This window comes from Rhinoderma darwinii, chromosome 3 (assembly GCF_050947455.1).
Source record: "Rhinoderma darwinii isolate aRhiDar2 chromosome 3, aRhiDar2.hap1, whole genome shotgun sequence".
NCBI classification, from domain to species: domain Eukaryota; kingdom Metazoa; phylum Chordata; class Amphibia; order Anura; family Rhinodermatidae; genus Rhinoderma; species Rhinoderma darwinii.
In genome coordinates, this window is record NC_134689.1 from 121,563,987 (window position 1) to 121,577,022 (window position 13,036).

The 13,036-nt window shown below is 42.7% G+C and overlaps 1 protein-coding gene across 1 annotated transcript in view; it reads right to left on the reverse strand.

The window, feature by feature from the left end:
- Positions 1-529: 529 nt before the first annotated feature.
- The window catches only part of TSPAN17 (tetraspanin 17), a 64,597-nt gene continuing 52,090 nt past the window's right edge, over positions 530-13,036 (reverse strand). Inside the window, exons 5-8 of the mRNA XM_075856632.1 lie at positions 12,506-12,631; positions 11,795-11,842; positions 8,493-8,609; positions 530-2,821 (exon numbers count right to left, since the gene is read on the reverse strand). Coding sequence (XP_075712747.1) covers positions 2,756-2,821; positions 8,493-8,609; positions 11,795-11,842; positions 12,506-12,631 — 357 coding nt within the window. The 3' untranslated portion in view covers positions 530-2,755. The remainder of the gene's footprint in view (positions 2,822-8,492; positions 8,610-11,794; positions 11,843-12,505; positions 12,632-13,036) is intronic.

The window sequence follows — 13,036 nt, forward strand, 5'->3', positions numbered from 1 at the left end:
CCCAGAGGTGGGACCCGAATCTATCAGAAATTTTTGGCATATCCTCTAGATATGCCATAAATGTCCAAGATGGGAATACACATTTAAGCAAATATACTAATCAAATAATACTATTTTATTATAGATCATGGTCTACAGGTATAGAGCTGTTTAGTCACTGTATGTTTGTAATAATGATATAAATTAATATTAAGATTAAGATTCATGATGGTCACAAACCTCAGATGGCAGGCTGTCTAAGACACGCCCATCAGCAAGGGCGGCTAAGGCACTCAGGTCGCACAACCCCAAGGCAAACTCTACTCCTAGGAATCTATAAATTAGTCATCCGCTAATTGTCCGTATCATCATCCATTAATTAATTAATAGGATTACCAATTTTCTGTAGCAAATATCAGGATTTTTTTTAAAAATTGTAGAAGATTGCTGCTAGTGAGTGAATGTTCTGTATATATTTTAATGCAAGCGATTAGCTCCCTCTAGTGGCGATAGCATGCTAAATTTAAGAATGGACAAGAAGACCAGAAGACAAGCTTTGTGAACTTTATTTTTCATAAACAATTTATACAGTAACATTGCACCGTGAATTCCTGATTATCCCCTGAATTCCGCTGCAGCAGTGTGACGTGTGGACGATCGGAGAGATGACTTGTCATTTCAGAACTGCAACTCACACATTCTGAAAACATTCACAATTTTAAGGGACACCAGTTAAAATAAAAAAGCAGCACTTTACCAGACATCTACCTCTAGAAAAGTAAAAGGCATCGCTCGCCTAACATTTTGTCTAGCTAGAAACACACGTTCCGGGGCAACAGAATAAAATAAAAGTAGTGACTGTCGGGGAGAAATGTTCACTATTCACAAATGTGAAGACTCTCGAGTGGCAGATCCGAAAGAGAATATTGAAAACCCGTACAGATTTTCTAGATTATACTCAAGTAATTTATGTTAAATAGGGGCAATGTGTGAATTCATTCCATATGGCACTATTAACTCCTCGGTGTCCATATTCTTCAGTAGACAAGCTGTGTATAGAGGTAGGTGGCATGGAACTTTCCATCGGTTTACATACAAGCTATACAGTTTACGCTGCAGTGCATAGATATCAGAAAAACCGCAGGGTGAGAATGTCGAATAATAATAAGATTCAGTTTTTGCTACTGTTTTTTAGTATACATCACTGTGATCGCTTTATAGAGGCTAATATTTATCCCCAAAGCTAGAGTACTATTCTATCTGATCATATATACCTATGATCGAATGATGATCCCACCCCATCCCCCGATCAATCTGCACCGTTATCACTTTCAAGAAGTCTATTTGACCTAACTAGAAGTAAATGTCCCTGAATAAATATAAAGCGGAAAAATAAAATAGGGACTCCAATCTCCATCTTGCGGTCCAGACTTTTTCCTGTACAAGGAGTTTACGATTTGGAATGCCGGTTTCTCCATGTAGCCTAAGAAGGGAACCACATGGCTGTGCAGTACATTTATCAAAAGGCAAAAGTGTGCAATACACATATAGTCATCATCATCACACGTGGGCTGCAAGGGGTTAAATGGACGTTTGTGTTTTATGCCCAAAGGTTGAAAAAAAAAAAAACATTGCCACAAAAACAGACAATAAGACGTTAACAATAATTAATAATGGCAAGGTCATTCAAAACACCCCCGATATAAAAACCAGACATCGCTATTGAAGGGTGCGGAACACAACCTAGACGTTCCGTTCTTGTGCAGTCATCCCGTTTTGACATTGTAGTGAGAATGCAGCAGGCTGTGGGCACTTTAATAAAAACAATAATCTATTAAGACTTCAGTAAACAATTCATACATTAGCATCTACCATGGCATATAAACTGGACGGGATAGCCACAGTGTTCATGGCTGTCATGTGGGTGTATTGATCAATGCACATTCAAATGTCATGTACAACCGGGGTTCTCTCTGAAGCGGGTATTGGGGCTGTGGCTTTAAAATATATGACGGTTAAAAAGGTCACCTCACGTGACAAATAATACTCTCCATATCAGTCTGCGCCAACAGCTACTTGGCAGTTCTGCCACAGGTACGCCAACCTTTATTTTGAAGACTCGTTCCACAGCCTTCTTTGATGTGCTTCTGCCACAGCCGGCATGTCCAATACCCTCATGTTAAACCCATCTTTAATATAGGATAAAATAAAAAAAATGCCCTTTAATAAAAATTTGCATGGGCAGCTCTGGGCACTGAATGATTCATTAAGCTGCACGGGCTCCAGTGTCGGACAATACAGGGGGAAGGTTTCTGGCACCCCACACCATAAAGTAATCATGTGCCATGAGAGGTCCCTTCATCAGAAGTTGGCGGAAACGGTGTGTCGAGTCTTTTCACTTTGTTATATAGATATATATACTATATTTATAAATATAAATCACCGTCACACTGCCCGTTTTTATCGTACATGCACTTATTTACACTATGGCTTCCAATGCCAGCCCCTCCATGCCCAGGGAGGGAAGGAAGCCCAGACAGGAACTGGGAACTCATGTCACAGAATATGGCATCAACCTCCAACCAGAACACAGCAGAAGGAAAAATAAAAGCCGTTTGACCACCTTCATCCACCAACTTGCCACAAAATACTATTAGGAGGAGGGGGCATTCCTGGAAAAGTCCAATGCCGAGTCTCTGTGAGGTTACAGTGCAGTCCCGTAAGGCGGGCTCCAGTGTCCAGAGGTGCCAGGCTGAGCAGCACACAGGGCAGTATGTCACCAGTTTGCCTTCACAGCTTTAATATCACTAACTAGATTCTGAGCCAAGCAGATTCCGAAAATCTGGAGAGGAAAGAAAAAAAAAAAAAAGTATGTCACTTCATACGGCGACTTTTATTATTTCTTGTAAGAGTTCTGCAAACCACAAATCACATTTATAATGTTTAAATGCCTTAGGTAGGATATGTCAAGCTTTTTTTTCTGGTAATCGTGCATTTATCTTTAACTTTTATTTTATAATTTATGTGCTTTACATCTGGGGATACAGATTTATACTAAACTTTTCCACTGCGCCAAGAGCCAAAAACAAAACGGTTTTGCTTAACGGCGTTACAGTGTAACCAATGTCAAGAGTATGCCCTATTAGGCCCAGGACCCTCTGAAAAAGTGGCTCCCACTCTGGTACATGGATAGTTTGAGTGCATTGCTGGAGGGAGGCCACAGCTTCCTCCAGCAAAATCAGCAGTGTGCCGAGAGCCGGACCCACGGCGATGAGCGCCAATCTGTAAGGGGTGGTCTATGATGAACATGAATCCCAATCAATGACCAGCGTCACGCCGCAAGGAGTCAGGATGAACATGTCACGCCCCCGCTGCCTAATCCGGATGCTCCTCGACACCACAACCTAATGTTTTACAATATCCGAAGTGCAGTCAAGTTACACCAGAAGACATTTTAATTAACCCCATCCTGCCAGTTACACGTACATTAACAGGATGATTAAACCATCTCCATTATAATAGTCGTACATATATAGTAGTTTATATTTCTACAAGGTTTTTGTGGTTAAGGGTCTGTGTTGTCCCTTATTCCTTATCATCAGCACATCCATTACCATCCACAGTGAGGGATCTCCATCCTCATCTCTGGACTATCTCCACTGGACATGATCAGACCTACCAGCGATCTGGGGCAGACTTGACATGGTGACAGGGGTCGGGAGTAGCAACATACAAATAACACAGACAACACTATGACTACTGAAGTGTTTTCTATTTTTCCCTGTTCACCTGTCAAGTATATTGGGCAGCTTATACATTATAACAGCTCCTTGATCCAGCTTTTCTGTCCGGTTGCACCAGTTATCCTGGTGGCAACCTGTTGTTATTTTGATTGTGTGGTTCCCTGATGAACCTGTCATTTTACATGGGGCAACGCGTTGGAACGGTGATTATCATCTGTACCTACTTAGATTCTTTTTTTATGTGCAGTACCTCCTATTAGAGAAACATAAGGCCAATGAAATCAGGAAGGTAGAATGTGTGTAGGATTACTTTCTACAATACACCTTCTACATCCTTGAGGGATATAGGCCAGTATGTTATTTATCGGAATACTGCACTGCTGCTTCTTTCTTCTTTTTTTTGACCTATTGGTATTACACTAAATCTCACTGTGTGTTTACACCCCACCCATTCTCTAGACTATCAAATCGGATAGGCCATTAACAGGGCGTCTAGGGTATATGTCAGAGGTCGGGGCGGCGGTAGCGGCGTTGCTCTGTTTAGGCAGGGTGATTTGTTTCCCCTATAGCATTTCTTTGACCCACCCATTTTTTTACAGGACTACCTCCTTTTTTTCATCAATAATAAAGTAAAAGTTACGATTTAGGCCTTATTCACACGACCGTGATAAATGGCCGTGTGACGGCCATTCTTTTAATAGCAGTCACATGGCCATTTTCAGAACAATGATGTTGTATGGGTGTATTCACACGGCCGGTTTTTTAACGGCCCGTGAATAATGGCCGTCAAAAAAATAGGACGTCCTATTTTTGGCCGTTTTAAATAGCTTGACGGCCCCCATAGAGGTCAATGGATCAGTTTTTAACGGCTGTCAATACATGCAGCAACCATTAAAAACGTATCTGTGACATGAGGATTTGCAAGGGAACTACTAGTTCCCTTGCTGGCTATCGGCGGCTCGACACACTCGCCGATTCAGCGCCGACTTCTCCTGGTCTGGTCGTTAGTCTCGCGGGTTCTGCGGAGGCTGTGTGGCATCATCCACAGGGGGTGGGGGGGTGGCATCATCCACAGGGAGGCTGGGTGGCATCATCCACAGGGAGGCTGTAAATAGTGTCTAGGTGAACATGTGACCTTCCTTTGGGTGTTTTCAGGGGGTTGGGACAAAAATAGCCTGACCAATGAAATTCATCAGTTTTTTTTTTTAATTCCCATGAAAAACTGATGCAAAACAGATGTCAAACGGCCATTAAAAACGGACAGACGGACTGGAAATGGGGGAAAATTTAGAGACACACTGATGCAAAACGGCCATGAAAAACTGACAAGTTGATCAGTTTCTAATGGACATTTTTTTCTCACGGTCGTGTGAATGTAACCTTAGTGTCGTTTTTTTTTTTGATCAGTCCGTTTTTTCTGTCCCTCCATTAAGGGTCTGTATTGGTCAGCCTTTAAAATCAGACACTAAGGCCTTATTCACACGACAGTGAAAAAAAATGTCCATTTAAAACTGATCAACTGTCAGTTTTTCATGGCCATTTTGCATCAGTTTGACTCTAAATTTTCATCCATTTCAAGTCCATCTGTCCGTTTTTAATGGCCGTTTGACATCCATTTTGCATCAGTTTTTCATGGCCGTTAAAAAAACGGATGAATTTCATTGGTCAGGCTTTTTTTGTCCCAACCCCCTGAAAACAACCAAAGGAAGGTCACATGTTCACCTAGACACTATTTACAGCCCCCCTGTATATGATGCCACACGCCTCCCTGTAGATGATGCCACACGCCTCCCTGTAGATGATGCCACACGCCTCCCTGTAGATGATGCCACACGCCTCCCTGTAGATGATGCCACACGCCTCCCTGTAGATGATGCCACACGCCTCCCTGTAGATGCCACACGCCTCCCTGTAGATGATGCCACACGCCTCCCTGTAGATGATGCCACACGCCTCCCTGTAGATGATGCCACACCAGCCTCCCTGTAGATCGTGCCACACCAGCCTCCCTGTAGATCGTGCCACACCAGCCTCCCTGTAGATCGTGCCACACCAGCCTCCCTGTAGATCGTGCCACACCAGCCTCCCTGTAGATCGTGCCACACCAGCCTCCCTGTAGATCGTGCCACACCAGCCTCCCTGTAGATAGTGCCACACCAGCCTCCCTGTAGATGCCACACCAGCCTCCCTGTAGATGCCACACCAGCCTCCCTGTAGATGCCACACCAGCCTCCCTGTAGATGCCACACCAACCTGCCTATAGATCATGCAACATACTCATGAGAGCAGCGCCGCCTCTCCTCTTCTTCACTTGTGGTCACTCGTCTGCACGGGATCTGGCAAGGCAGCGCGACGGGGCGATGACGTCATCGAGGCGCCTTCAAACCCGAGTGACCACAGACGAGTGACCACACCTGAAGAAGCGCCGCAAACGTGAGTATGCCAACGATAGCCAGCAAGGGAACTAGTAGTTCCCTTGCCAATCCCCATGTAACAGATCCGTTTTTAATGGTTGTTACATGTATTGACAGCCGTTAAAAACGGATCCATTGACTTCTATGGGGGCCGTCAGGCCGTTAAAACGGCCAAAAATAGGACATGTCCTATTTTTTGACGGCCATTATTCACGGGCCGTTAAAAAAACGGCCGTGTGAATGCACCCATAGAATATCATTGTTCTGAAAACGGCCATGTGAAAGCCGTTAAAAGGACGGCCATCACATGGCCGTTTTTCACTGTCGTGTGAAAGAGGCCTAACTTGCACGTAATTGTTTAAAGAAAAAAAAATAAAGCTATATATACACATATATGATTATATGTATAGTGTGCGAGTGATAATCCGAAGGATTTAGGTTTGACTCCAATGTATACTTTGATATACAACATTTCCTAGGTCTTATAGATCTAGCTAGCAGGGGTGATTATTTTTATTTTTTATTACAGTCAGTCATAATGAAAGCCGTGCAGGGTCTAGTGCGGACGGCTCTGTCCCAGGACAAGTCTCCCAGGACCAACACAGAAAGTGGCATTGGTGCTCGCATTGCATATACAGTGCTGAACATTTAACAATTGAGATGGCGGAAACATCTCTACTGAGCGTCTGACACCTGAGCACACAACGTCCAACTACATAAAGCCCCTTGATGACAGCTGTAAAAACATGTATTAGGTCATTAAGGGGTTAAACACATGGCCGAGACCTTCCGTGATCCTATAGTATTTCCCTCCACTACATCTCGGGCCATCATACATCCACAACTAAATACAGTTACATTCTTTTAGCAAGGCAAACACCTTCCAGCTTATAAGCTACTAGCCATGATCTACAGATATAACATGCAGAATGTCTCTCGGTATAAATAAACTAACTGTCAAATGAGCATTTCGTTGCTAGACCCCAAAGGAGCAGCAGTCCTAACAGAGATATACATTTAGTCCAGCAGAGGGCAGCAATGCTCTTCACAACAATCCATTATCTACTGTGAACGTAAAAGGGCTGGTGAAACAACCTGCTACAAGAAAACCTATGAATACTATTTTGACACATATCTAGTCAATAAAATCATGTGTTCAACATACAGCAATTTCATTTAGATTTGCTAGGCGGTGTTCACACGACATATGTGAAGCAGAAAAATACGAGGCGGAGAAGCGAGGCTTTTTTGGAGCTGCTCTTCAAAGCGTGTTTGATTTTTGAAGCGTATTTTGAGGTGTATACTCAAAGCATTTTTTATAGTGTCAATGGAAAATCAGCTCGTAAAACGTTTCAAGAAGTGACAAGTCACTTCTTTTTTGGAAAACTGATTTTTACCAGGCTTTTTTTTTATTTCAGCAGCATAAAAACACGCCTCATACGAACACCACGGCATATTTCCAATTGGAGTCAATGGGAAACCATTTTCAGGTGCATTTGAAAGCATAATACAAGCGTTTTACGCACCCAAAAAAGTCTGAAAATAAGCTGTGTGAACATGCCCTTAGTCTGAGAATTGGAGGGACTTGGAAGTAGCATTAGTTTCACATTCTACTGACCCTGCTCTCCTTAGGATAAGCCATCAATGTTAGATCGCTGTGGGTCTGACTCTCCATACTCGTCCAGATCAGCTGTTCAAAAGGGGCCGCGGCGCCCGTCGAAGCCTCTTCATTGTTTAGACCTTGTTCACATCTGCGTTAGAGGCTTTGTTAGGGGCCTCCATCGCAGATCAGCCGAGATTACCGAGATTAGCCATACATCGCTTTTTTTTTTATTGAAAATATAAAACATGATTATACAGTCGCACAGTATCATATCAGTGAGCATACAAAAAAAACAAAAGAAAAAAAAAATAGGGGAAAAACCAGCAAAAAAAAAATAAAGAAAAAGATTAAAAAAAATAAACACAAAATCTCCCATTTGTTATAATATGCTTAATGAAATGAAGCGGTTTTCACACCCAGACCCACAACCACCCACGTGGCATTTACATGGGTTTCAGTGCGCTTCATACTTGAACATGCGGTTACTTTCATGGCGGCTGTACACAGTATTGCAGTGCATACCATACACACGGAAACCGATGTAAACAATGAGTCGAAAACCTACCTAATATTGAAGGCATATCCTACGGATAAATCCTGGATAACCCCTTTAATGGTAAATCTTACCTTACAGGATTAGATTCTGGGTGGTAATATGCAATCTGTTTAATACATGCAGTACTTTACAAGGTAAATTACAATTGAAAAATAATAGTTTATTGACAGTCCTGTGAGCATCCCGTACATACATACCTGCAATAACGCAACTGCAACAAACACTCCAGCAACTATTATTAAGTTGTCTTGTAGCCATTTCTCAAACTGACCCACACATCCCTTGGTGTATATATAACTCTGCTGCTCCAGCTCCTGGTGTAAAGAAAAGAAGCCTGTGAGACAATTTACACGATACAATACACGGAGCGATAAAGCGATCATTCTAATAGGAACCGAACAGCAATGCTGCCTGCAATGAATATGGTAACCCAAAAGATAGCCTGTAGGGTCCATTCACACGTTGCGGTTGAGATGCGGTTAGAACTGCATCTAAAAACCGCATGTGTCTTTAGCACGATTTAATGTTTTTTTTATTTTTTTATTAATTTGCATTTTTCTTTACCCTAGCTGCATAGAAAACACACCAAGTCCAAGCAGAAATGCATGCCGTGGTTGGATGCGTATTTCTAAGGTGGTTCTACCCGCACCTTAACATGGGAATGTACCCTACAGAGGTCAGCAGTTACCACAGAAGGCAGCACGGACTAAAACGACCGGCTACAAGAACTAGTCTAATCCAGTAATAAAAATCGCATAGATAAGCGAGCCTCTTTGTAAGTAGTGGGTTATTGTAAATACACTTTAATCTGAAAATATAGATTAAGCCCTGACCCTGTACTGTAACAGCTAAAGTATTAGAAGTCACAGAAAAACGCACTCCCAGCTGTGTGTAAGCATGCATTGGCTAACGTATGTGGACATCTCTCTTAAAGGGGTTGACAACTAATGACCGATCCACCAGATAGGTCATCAGTATATGATCAGTGGGGATCCGACTCCGATCAGCTTCTCACGGAATACTGGCCAAGATGCGGTACTGCAGCTCTGCTCCTATTCAAGTGAAGAAAATAGCAGAACTGCAGTGCTGCAGCACAACCGCTACGCAATGTACAGAGCCAACTGCTTCCGGCTCTGTACATTGCATACTGTGCAATGACATTCGGTGCCCGCAGGCAGTCGAAGCAGCTGATCGGTGAGGGGTCTGGGTGTTGGACCCACACCGATTATATACTGATGACCTATCCAGTGAAAATCCACAGCATGATAATTCTATTCTGGATTTCACCCTTTTCAATGTAGAAGGGATGAAACCTGCACCTGTTAAGTGTGGATATTGTGAAGAAACGCAACATGAATCCAGCCTTATGGGGAGTAATGAAGATCTCAGTGGCTTTAAACGTGGCACTGTCATAAAATGCTACCAATGTGAAATGGAGGAGTCTAGGAGCAACAGCTTGGCCATGAAGTGGTAGACCGAAACGGAGTGCAGCGAGTTATGCAACAGAGGGTAAATAGTGTATTTCCAAGATACTTGTTCCTATATGGGTTGGACACCCACAATATTTCCTCCCATATCCAAATACAAACAAAAAATTAGGGGGGAAAAAATTCCTAAAACCTCACTTCTATTTAAGATTATTAAGAAAATTATTGATATTTAAAAACCAACAAGATCCAGATGGCGATTCATGGGTCTGATGATTCGTAATGGAGACTTGATCATTCTCGTTCCAGCGGCTACTTGGTCTGACTAAATTAGTTTGCACCTCTTCTCACCGTACACTTTGTAGCCCTGTTTTTGAGCGCTATTGGTACTATGTCGGAGCACCCGCCCTGAAAAGGACAACCCTAGTACCGCTGGATGTAGGCCGCTTCAGAGTTCCAAACTGCCTCTGGAAATATCAGTCCAAGAACTTTGCGTTCGGAGCTTCATGAGGGTATGAGCACACGCAAAATCAAAAACGTCTGAAAATACAGGGCTGTTTTCAAGGGAAAACAGTTCCTGATTTTCAGCCGTTTTTTATTCAAAGTAGTGTTTTTCGAGCCGTTTTTCTATAGAGTCAATGACAAACGGCTCCAAAAAAGTCTCAAGAAGTGACATGCACTTCATTTTCGCAGCCGTTTTTTTACGCAGCCGTTTTTCAAAACGGCCGCGTAAAAAAAACAGCCCATCGGTACAGAACGCCGTTTTTTTTTATTGAAATGAATGGGCAGATGTTTGGAGGCGTTCTGCTTCCGATTCTTCGGACGTTTTTAGGCTGTTTACGGCCTGAAAAACGGCCGAAAATGAGCCGCGTCAACATACCCTTAAATGGGTTTCCATGGCGAGCAGATGAACACAAGCCTAAGATCCCCAAGCGCAATGCTCAGCGTCGGCTGGAGGGATGTAAAGCACGCCGCCACTGGCCTCTAGAGAAGTGGCAATGTCTTCTCTGGAGTGACGCTTCTCTATCTGGCAGTCTGATGGACAAGTCTGGGTTTGGTGAATGCCAGGAGATTACCTACCTGCCTGATAAATGGGCAAAAATTCCCACAAACTCCAAAATCTTGTGAAAAACTTTCCTAGAAGAGCGGAGGCTGTTATAGCTGCAAGGGGGCCCAACTCCATATTAAAAGCCATGGTTTTGGAATGGGATGTCCAACAAGCTCCTATATATACACATATATGTGTGACGGTCAGGTGTCCACATGCTTTTGTGGCCATATTGTGTATTTTCTACTTTGTACACAGTTCTAATAATGCCTATTGCAGCATCATTGAGATTCATGAAAATGGTCTCACAGAAAATGGTCTGTTGTCCATAGAAGCCTATCACAGCGCAGTTATAAGAAATGAAAGCTACACTGTGATTGGTTGCTATTGGCAACAAAGACCGTTTTTCACGAATCTTCCCACATGAGTCCAAAGTTCCATTTTGGAGAATTTTTTTTCTTTAAGTGTTTAATATTAGCTTTAAAATCGGAACAGTCAGTCATAGTTAACCCTCAATGCTGAATATTGTCCCTTCCTGACCGAGAAGATCTCTATAAAAACACATTCATTGGGCTGAAAACCCCCATATCTCGTACTATATTAGAGAAGGCAGAATGTGAACTGGAAAACTAGATTCACCCTTCGTCTTGATGTTCCTGAACTACCAGCATCAAAGGAGATTCAATTTCGTCATATCTAGATGGAAGAAAGAAGAAGCCCCTTCTTTATTAAGATGAGCAATACATAAAACCATGAGCAGTGAGTGGCAGCAAATTGTTCAGACCATACCAGCCTTTTACTAGGATTTACTGTATGCCCAACTGTGTACCCTGTCATTTATCACATGGAAAGCGAGCCACAGAAAGTGCAGTAAACACACGACATATCTTGGAAATTAAATCTTACAAAACGACAGGCAAAATAGCTCACACAATCTGACAACCAAAAGTGAAATAACTGTTCAAATGTCTTACGACATCATCCCAGAGACCTAAAAGGCACTAAATAAAGATACAGGCCTTACCAGCTTTAGTCTCACGTCATATCCACACTGTGTGTTCTGAACATCTTCCTGTGGGAAAGAAAGACAACTTACTTTAGAAACACTTCTGTGCCTCAAATAGAGACTATACGGTAAACGTCCAACACTTGTGTTTAAGAATAATAATACTAATGGAGGGGAAAAAAAAAAAGAGCTTCCTTCCATCAGTACTCCCATGAAAAACACTACGTCACCCTCTCCCTAGTCTGACATAGATGAGGAGAACAGCCAGCAACTGCTAAGAACAGAGAGGAGAAGTTTAAAGGGGGTTTCCAGGAACTTTGAAATTGATGATCTATCGGTGGAAGTCTGAATCCCAGCAACCCCAACAATCTGCTGATCTGGTGAGCGCTGCAGCCTCTTCATTGGTTACGGGGCATAGCTCTGTACATTCAGTAGTGGCTGTGCCTGGTACTGCAGCTCGGTCCTATTCACTTGAATAGGGCTTGCAAAAACCCATTCACAAGCTGCAGAAACGACTCCATGCAGATGTACATCAGATTTTCAGTCGCAGAAATTTAAGAAAAAAAATCTGTCGCATGTGAACATACCCTTAGAGAGATTGAAAATCCCAACCCAAAAGGGAGACCTACATATAACAATTATTTTTATCCCTTGTAGATATGCCAAAAGAGGCATGTCGAAGACCCAAAATAGGAGAATACAAAAAACAGCCTTGTGCAAGAAACTTACTGCAGGATCCTTCACACAACAAGAGAACGGCACCCCACAACGCTCTCGGCTTGGATTAGAATCTGTGCAATTGAAGTAAATGTTGAGGTTCCAGTCATTGGGTCCATGAGCACCACAGCAGGACCACTATAAATAAAAACAAGTACGCAGACAAAGAACAGAATTTTTAGAGAAATGTTCTGAATTTGCCAACAAAGCATTGTGCATAGGAACGGTTGTAGGAAAGTCATGCAAGCACTGGGCCGCTGATCTAATGTTTTCAGGGACCTTCGTTTACAGGAGTTAGGGCACTCTATGCATTATAGACAGGGCATAGTATTTGAGGCAGATTTCTGTCTACCATTTGCGAATGTGGTTTCTTAAAACCCTATTCACTTGCATAGAACTGTACTTTGTTGCAGAACTTTGTTGCGAATTTAGTAACAAATACACGGTGTGAACCTATCTTAGTCTGTCCCAACGCCAGACAATACACAGCAACAATACCTCTAAGGCCCCATGCACACAGCCGTGCCAGTAATCACGGCCCGC